This window comes from Chiloscyllium plagiosum, unplaced genomic scaffold, assembly GCF_004010195.1.
Source record: "Chiloscyllium plagiosum isolate BGI_BamShark_2017 unplaced genomic scaffold, ASM401019v2 scaf_64, whole genome shotgun sequence".
NCBI classification, from domain to species: domain Eukaryota; kingdom Metazoa; phylum Chordata; class Chondrichthyes; order Orectolobiformes; family Hemiscylliidae; genus Chiloscyllium; species Chiloscyllium plagiosum.
Genome location: NW_025215325.1, coordinates 54564 through 63693, shown reverse-complemented (window position 1 = coordinate 63693; position 9130 = coordinate 54564). Strand labels below are relative to the sequence as shown.

The following is a 9130-nucleotide window of genomic DNA, read 5'->3' as shown; positions in this document are numbered from 1 at the left end:
TGCTGCCTGACCTGCTGCGCTTTTCCAGCAACACATTTCCAGCTCTGATCTCCAGCATCTGCAGACCTCACTTTCTCCACATAATTTGGATAAGCTTCCTTCTCCCGGGTGGATGTGAAATAAATCGCATCGTACTATTTCAAGAAGAGTGAAGTGTTTCTCCCAGTGTCCTGACAGAGATTAATCTCACAATGAACATCAGCAAAGCAGATCACTCTGTCATGACCATATTGTTATTTGTCAGATGTGTGTAAATTGGTTGCTGCATTTCTTACAACAGAGCACGCAGCATTAAACCATGTTACACCTGCTGTAAAGGTGCCTTAAAATGTTTTGTGATTGTGAAAAGTTGTTTTTTAGCTACAAATTATTTCTCTTAATGGTATACTGGGAAAAGTTATTTTGGTAAAGAGGAATAAACGGGATATATCACGCAAAGGATGGGGGGAAGCTCTTAAGTACGAACTGCATGCTGAAATGTTTGGTTAAATAAAATTAACTAATAGCTCAAATGTTTTTGAAATAAACTAGAAATTGAAATTGGAATAAAATTGAATTGCAGTCTCTTGTATAATTTCCAATGTCAATATTAATACTTGTGTAAGAGAAATGTTTTTAAAATGTGGTATTTATTGAGAGGGTGGTGGATGCTGATTGCTGATCAGCCAAGACCCATTCTGCCCATCGACCTCTGCTGTCCCTTTCGTAGAGCAGTTTTGCGCATGCACTCTGTCGTGACCGGCTCAGGGACTACATTACCCAGAGGCCTCCGGGTCTGCGCAAGCGCGCTGGCGGCGCCCGACCGGGGTCTCGGCGACGGTGAGCGGCAACTACCAGAGCCCGAGGCTGCAGGCCCGGAGCCCAGTGACAGGCCGCAGGTGGGCCATGAACCAAAAGCTGACAGGAAATGGTGTTAAAGTGACACGAGGGAGATATGGAGCATGGTGAAACCTCCTGAGGGAGGGTGAGATGGTCCTGCTGGATTCCTCAAATTCCGAGGTCTTAATGTATCTCTCATTGGTCACTGGCGCCTATTGGATCCCTTCATTGACCAACTGGAATCTTCGGGATCCCTCTACCCAACAGGGACCTCCTGGATCACTCATTGACCAACAGGGACCTCCTGGATCACTCATTGTCCAACAGGGACCTCCTGGATCACTCATTGTCCAACAGAGACCTCCTGGATCACTCATTCCCCAACAGGGACCTCCTGGATCACTCATTGTCCAACAGGGACCTCCTGGATCACTCATTGTCCAACAGGGGCCTCCTGGATCACTCATTGTCCAACAGGTACCTCCTGGATCACTCATTGTCCAACAGGGACCTCCTGGATCACTCATTGTCCAACAGGGGCCTCCTGGATCACTCATTGTCCAACAGGTACCTCCTGGATCACTCATTGTCCAACAGGGACCTCCTGGATCACTCATTCCCCAACAGGGGCCTCCTGGATCACTCATTCCCCAACAGGGACCTCCTGGATCACTCATTCCCCAACAGGGGCCTCCTGGATCACTCATTCCCCAACAGGTACCTCCTGGATCACTCATTCCCCAACAGGGGCCTCCTGGATCACTCATTCCCCAACAGGGGCCTCCTGGATCACTCATTCCCCAACAGGGACCTCCTGGATCACTCATTCCCCAACAGGGGCCTCCTGGATCACTCATTGTCCAACAGGGACCTCCTGGATCCCGTATTGCCCAACAGGGACCTCCTGGATCACTCATTGCCCAACAAGGACGTGCTGGATCACTCATTTCCCAACAGGGACCTCCTGGATCAGTCATTGCCCAACAGGGACATGCCAGATCACTCATGCCCCAACAGGGACCTCCTGGATCACTCATTGTCCAACGGGGACATGCAGGATCACTCATGCCCCAGCAGGGACCTACTGAATCCCTCATTAACCAACTGGAACCTTTTGGATCTCTGATTGTCCAAGTTAGACCTTTTGGATTCTTCATTACCTTCATAGGGTCTGTCTGCATTGCCCAACAGCAACCTCCTGGTTCCCTCATTGCCCAACTGGAACCTGCTGGATTACTCATTGCACAACTGGGACCTGATGGATCTCTCATTCCCCAACAGGCACCACCTGGACCCCTCATTGTCCCACTGGGACCTTCTAGGTCACTCATTGCCCAACAGGAACTTGTCGAATCTCCCCTTGCCCATCTGGGATTAATCAGATCCCCCACTGCCTCACCATGCCTGAGAGCAGTTCTGTGTCAATCAGTTTGGTGAGGGACTGGAGTCATATATAGGACCAGATTGATTTAGGATAATGGATTTCGTTCCCACGTGAACTAGTTGAGTTTTTGCTATGATCCAACAGCTTTGTCATCACCTTTATGGAGACTGTCATTGTATTTCCTGCGTTTGTTTTACTAAATTTAGATAATTAATTGAACTGTGTTTGGATTTAAACTGGTTTTCTCTGGTGTACTGCTCCAATATAACCCACACTGTGCTGTAGGATTTCCCAGGCCTTGTAGCAGCATAAAGAACTGTCCATATATTTACACAGTACCAACTTAATACTCAGAAGCTAACCTAGCCTTTATCTTCCCACCAAAGTTATGTTGTCCAAAGAGTCTCGTGAACAATTTGGCATAAAACATTTAGATTAGATTCCCTACAGTGCAGAAACAGGCCCTTTGGCCCAACAAGTCCACACTAACCCTCGAAAGAGTAACCCACCAAGACCCATTTCCCTCTGACTAATGCACCTAGCACTGTTGGGCACTATGGACAATTTAAAGTGGCTAATTCACCTGACCTGTGCATCTTTGGACTGTGGGAGGAAACCCACGCAGACACAGGGCGAATGTGCAAACTCCACTCAGACAGTCATCCAAGGCTGGGGATTGAACTTGGGACCCTGGTGCTGTGAGGCAGCAGTGCTAACCACTGTACCACCCGTGTTGTGAAGGATAGACTGTCACACACAGGACAGAAGTGTGTTACACACTGGATAGAATATATCACACACAGGATAACACAAAGTCTTTGTTTTAATCCCTCATTTGACCAAACTTTCCCCATATCTCCTTTTAATGGCTCAGTGTCAATTTTAATCTGATTCATTTCTATGAAGTGACTTGGAGCATGTTATTATTTTAAGTGCACCCCAAATAAGATTGTTGTTAACATGTGATGGTGTTCTTTCAACTTTATCTTTTTATTCTTAAAATCAATGATGACAATTGTAGAGCACACATGACAATAAATCATCATTCATATTCTGGCATGTTTCCTCTGATCTGAACTATCTCTCTTTGCCTTCACTTCCCTATAACATGCACAAGCTGTTAAAATGAAAACTTTCTGTCACCTAAACCACTACTCTATCTTTCTCTCGACTCCTCTTTTCAGCCTTCTACAATGGCTGTTCACTTTGCTTTCTTCGAGAAATCCTTTCTCACACTACACCAATTGAAGTGTGGACCTTGGCCAAAGCACGATCTGAGGCTGGAGATTTAATCCCCAGTATTGTCTGACGTCACTGCAGAATGGTAAAGGATGAACTAGATGGACCTTAGTTCTTTGTCACCTCACAATACCTAAACTAACTGAGAGGAAATTAGTCAACACTGTCCTCTCTAAAATTATACTTTGGAGTTATATTGTGTTATTTATAGAGAAAAGATTTGCAGCAATTTAGAAAAGCATGAAAGTGCATTTGGCTGGAAGGCAGGTTACTTCAAAACATGTACTACAGTGCCACTACTTGCAAGAAATTGCAATTACAGCAGGACAAGGGGTGACCTTATAGAGGTTTACAGAATCACGAGAGACATACATAAAGTGAATAGCCAAAGTCTTTTTCCAAAGAAGGAAATCCTTTGTAAACTCCAAAAACCTAAGCTGAAGGTGAGAGGGGAAAGATTTAAAAGGGAGCTGAGGGGCAACCTTTTTACACAGAGGGTGGTGTGTATATGGAATAAGCTGCCAGAGAAAGTGGTAGAGGCTGGTACAATCACAACATCTAAAAGACATTCGGACGGGTACATAAATAGGAAAGGTTTAGAGAGAGATGGGCCAAATGCAGGCAAATTAGTTATGTTTTGAATGAGCTGCCAGAGGAAGTGGTGGCGGCTGGTACAATTGCAACATTTAAGAGGCATTTGGATGGGTATATGAATAGGAAGGGTTTGGAGGGATATGGGCCTGGTGCTGGCAGGTGGAACTAGATTGGGTTGGGATATCTGGTCGGTGTGGACGGGTTGGACCGAAGGGTCTGTTTCCATGCTGTACATCTCTGTGACTCTGTGGTCAGAATGGATAAATTGCACCAAATGTTCTGTCGCCAAGCTGTATGACTGTCTATGGATGTTCCACGGTAAAGGTGGACATGGGAATTTATAATGGAAAAAGCTGATAGAAAGTGCATACAGAGGGAAAGTTTTAGCACAGGTTTATACAGAGTCCATTGTAAGGTGCAAAGGTATATTCCAGAATACCTGCACCAGACTGCATTCTGCTTGTGATAGCTTAAGTGTCACTCTATTGTGAGACATTCAAACTTGTTTTCTTTCATAGAATCATTGGATTAATTGGCCAGGGGAGGATGCTCGCCAGGCTTCAAGAAAGGTGAGTGCTGAGATCACTTTCCTCCTGTACCTCAGGATTTTCATGAGAGATGAAGCAAAGACTATATTGATAGTGGGACAAAGCCAGTCTTTACACTCCCTGCCATGGTCATTGATGAGATTCAGTACTATGTTGCCTGTTTGATTAATTCATTGGGAGAGTCTGGGTGTTGTCGGCAAGATCTGCTTTTATTGCACATCCCCAATGGCCCTTGAGAAGGTGGCGATGAGTCCCGTTCTTGAATACAACTGAGTCAACCACTTCACTGTGGTAGGGATAAGGGAAAGTTAGAAGATTCCCTTATTAAAGGCCATGAATGAACAAGACCATGTACAACACCTAATGGTTGTCATTATTGAGATGAGGTTGATTATTCCATATTTATTTATTTAATGTCTGAGCTACAACGTTGGAATTTAAACTCATGTCTCTGGATCATTCATTCAGGAGTCTGTCTGGATATATATTCCAGTACCATCACCTCTGCTATCCTTGGACTGTCTTAAATGTGCTGTATAAATAAAGGTTCTTTGGAACTGATTTGGAACTGACTGATTTGGAGACACTTTGGTGTACAAAGTTAAAAATCACACAACACCAGGTTATAGTCCAACAGGTTTAATTGGAAGCACTAGCTTTCGGAACGCTGCTCCTTCATCTGGTGATTGTGGAGTACACGATTGTAAGTCACAGAATTTATAGGAAAAGTTTACAGTGTTAAAGTTCACTTGAGAATGTAACTTTTGAAAAACATTTTGCGATTTACATATGAAAGAAGTGAAACTAACATGATCATTCTAACAGATGAAAGACTGAACAAACAATCAAGGTATTTTTCAATGTAGAATTTCAGTTACATCACAAGTAAGCTATTGCTATAAATTCTGTGTCTTACAATTATGTACTCCACAACCACCTGATGAAGGAGCAGCGCTCTGAAAGCTAGTGCTTCCGATTAAACCTGTTGGACTATAACCTGGTGTTGTGTGATTTTTAACAAAGCTGACTAAATGTGTAGAGTTAAAAACCACACAACACTAGGTTATAGTCCAACAGGTTTATTTGAAAGTACAAGCTTTCAGAGCGCTGCTCCTTCTTGAGATAGCTAGTGAAGTAGAATCATAGGACACAGAATTTATAGCAAAAGATCAAAATGTCATACAACTGATGCAATGTATTGAACAAACCTGGATTGCCATTAAGTCTTGAAGCACATAGAATGGGGATGTAGGTTTCAATCGATTAAAAGAATGTGTAAAAGAAGACAACTATTGTGTGTGCAGATGTGTGTGACTTATATGGTTATTGTCTTTCCAGTGTACTTTATTGGTTTTACTGTCCTGGTTCGGCCTAGACATGTTTGCTTCAGGCCACCTGCCTTTGGAGTGTAAAATCTCTCTTCTTTAAAGTCTGCTGTTTCCCCTCTGCATCTTATATTTTTGATTGTTCTTTCATTTCAGTGCTTTCACTGGAAGGCCAAAGTTGTGCAGCTTCAATAAGATATTTCTTCCCTGGGTTCACAGAGTGCAGCGATGCGGGTGGTGGGAAGAGTTGAGTCTTGTTCAGGATGTTTAAGGTTTTCATGGGATATGGGGAATTTGAACACAAGCACTTTCTTCTGCGGGCTGTGACACTTCAGATCATTTAAAGATATTTAAAGTTAAAACAGGGGCATCCTTAGTTCGGTGAAAGTGATGGTAGAATTTTGGAAGCAGAGAGCAGCAATTGAGGCACAGGAAACAAAAGCATGTTTTCAATAAGGACTGAAGAGAGTTCCCATTAGGAAGAGGGATGGTTATCGAGTCATTAGAATCATAGTGAGGATTTCACTGCGAGTTTATACAGGGAGACAAGATATATAAACAGACTCCTTATCTTTCCTGAAGAACACCAGCTCCTGAAGATGCTCATTCAGTACAAATAAATACAGACGACTTTGAAATGTACAAGTGCTGTTACGGAGTGACACCCTGTCCACAGAGTGTCAGACTGGACTGAATTGTGTTCTCTCACAGAATGTATTGTTTGCTTACAGGACAGTGATTGCACCTCAAACACAATGTATCAGCTGGGGAGCATTTCAGGATGTCCCGTTCTGTGCTTGTATACAATTGTAAGCACTCACTATGTACGGTGGGACGGCAGGAGTGTGTACAGAGCCACACAGCCTTCCCAGTATGTGCTCCATGTGGAAATCACATTGTTATTTTCTAATCCACAAAACTGATTGATGTGAGCTGAAACTCACTTATTATGTAGGACCCAAATGAGAGATTACCTTCACTTTACACTGACAGACTGGGGTCTGGAAAAGTATTAGATTCAGCAATTGGAGTCATATAGAGTTCATGGAAAGGATTTGGCAAATTATTAAATATGAAACAGTTCAAATCCTTTCAAATTTCAGGTACAGAGCCTAATAAAAGCAGCATGATCTGACCCCAGGCCAATATTTATCATTTGAACTTATCCCTCAACCAACATTATTCGAACAGATAAATACAGAAAACATTCAGCAGGTCTGGCAGCATCTGTATCTCAGCAGGCAGTCCGTCATGTCTTTACTGCCACAGTCCCAGGAAGCAGAGCCTGAGCACTTCGATGGCCTGTCCCTGTTATACTGGTAAGGGTGTCTATGCGTCTATCTGTCTGTTTGTCTCTCTGTGACTGTTTCTGTATCTGTGAGAAATGTGGATCTGTCTCTTTGAGATCTTCAAGTGTCAGTGTACATAATTGTATTCTTCATATGAATATACACACAGGAGTAGGCTATTTGGCCCCTTGAGTGTGTTCCACAATACAACAATACATAGCTGGTCGCCATTCTCTTGTTTTCCGCGATATCCTTAACTCTCTGGGGAGAAAGTGAGGACTGCAGATGCTGGAGATCGGAGTCAAGAGTGTGATGCTGGAAAAGCACAGCAGGTCAGGCCGCATCCGAGGATGTTTCCTGATGAAGGGCTGTTTCTCCTGCTCCTGAGATGCTGCCTGACCTGTTGTGCTTTTACAGCACCACACTCTTGACCCTTAACTCTTTGTGTCAGTCAAGTATCTGCTTTCCTCAGTCTTAAAACATATAAAAAGACCAGCTGTCTGGGGATGAGAATTCCACTCTCTGATAGAAAATATTCTCCTCATCTCCATCCGAAATTGGTTATTCCTTAGTCTGAAGCTGTCGCCCCTTGGGCTAGCCTCTCCCATGAGGGGAAACATCTTTTCAGCATTCCCCCACCAACATTGACCAGTCATCTCAAGGTCTTACGTTTCACCCAATGTACCACAGAGAATGGGGGTTCTGGGGGGAGAGAGAGCCCCCTCCCTGTGTCCCTCAGAGAGTGGAGACTCTGGGGGGAGAGAGAGAGCCCCCTCCCTGTGTCCCTCAGAGAGTGGGGGCTCTGGGGTTGGGGGGGGGTGGAGAGAGACTAAGCAGCAAACTCAGTGCCCAGTGACTGATCGCCTCCCTGTCCATCTGCAGCCAAGTTCCCAGCTTGTGATCACCATATCGCCGCTTCCTCTCCTGCTGTCCTCCCCCCCCGGTGCTGTCCCCACTATCGGGGAACTCTGGCAATCACCAGGATTCTCAATCGCCAGCCGCGTCTCTCTCAGCGAGCAGTCCATCATGTCCTTAATGTCCCAGGAAACGGAGCCCGAGCACTTCGACGGCTTGTCTCTTTTGTACTGGTCGGTATTTCCGTGTGTGTGTGCGAGCCTGCCTGTCTCCCTGTCTGTCTATGTCCGTTTGTCTTTCAGTCATGTCTGACTCTGTCCTGGCTTGTCTGACTCTATCACTCCCTGTCAGTGTGCATTTCTCTCTCAGTATGTGTGTGTCTGACTTTCTCTATACGTGTAGACGGGCAGGAGGCTGGAAGAACACAGCATGCCAGGGAGCATCAGTTTCTGTATATGTGTGTCTGTCTGTCTCTCTGTAAGTGTGCCCCTCACTCTCTTTTTCTGTAAGTGTCTGTCTTCCTTTCTCTCTGGCAGTGTAATTGCGCATGTGTTACCCTATCTGTCTGTAAGTGTCTTCTCCTCTTTCTGTCTGTAACTTTGTCTTTCTCTCTACTTCAGTCTCTCTCTCTCTAAGTTTGTTTGTCTTTTTGTCTTTCTCTGTCTCTGTATGTTGTCTCTCTGTGTGTGTACGTTGTCTATCTGTCTGTATGTTGTCTGTCTCTGTGTGTATGTTGAATCTCTGTCTCTGTGTGTACGTTGTTTCTCTGTCTCTGTGTGCACATTGTCTATCTGTCTTTCCATTTCTTACTTTATAAATGTCTCTGTTTTTCTGTCTTTCCATGTCTCTGTAAATTTCTATCTTTCTGTCTTTCTTTCACTGTGTTTTTCTCTCTTTTTGTTTCTCTTTAAGCATGTCTACCTCTGACCTTCTCTATATGTGTCTGTCTCACTGTCTCTCTGTCTCTCTCTCTCTCTTTCTGAGTATGTCTGTCTCACTGTCTCTCTCTCGCTCTCTCTTTGTAACTGTGGCTGTCTCTCTGTAACTGTGTCTGACTCTCTCTCTCTCTCTCTCTCT

The 9130-nt window shown here is 44.4% G+C and overlaps 1 protein-coding gene across 1 annotated transcript in view; it reads left to right on the top strand.

Annotated features, from left to right (window-relative positions):
* LOC122548283 (PH and SEC7 domain-containing protein-like) overlaps positions 1-9130 on the top strand; it is a 68592-nt gene that overhangs the window by 8431 nt on the left and 51031 nt on the right. Inside the window, exons 2-3 of the mRNA XM_043686811.1 lie at positions 748-878; positions 4555-4605. Coding sequence (XP_043542746.1) covers positions 748-878; positions 4555-4605 — 182 coding nt within the window. The remainder of the gene's footprint in view (positions 1-747; positions 879-4554; positions 4606-9130) is intronic.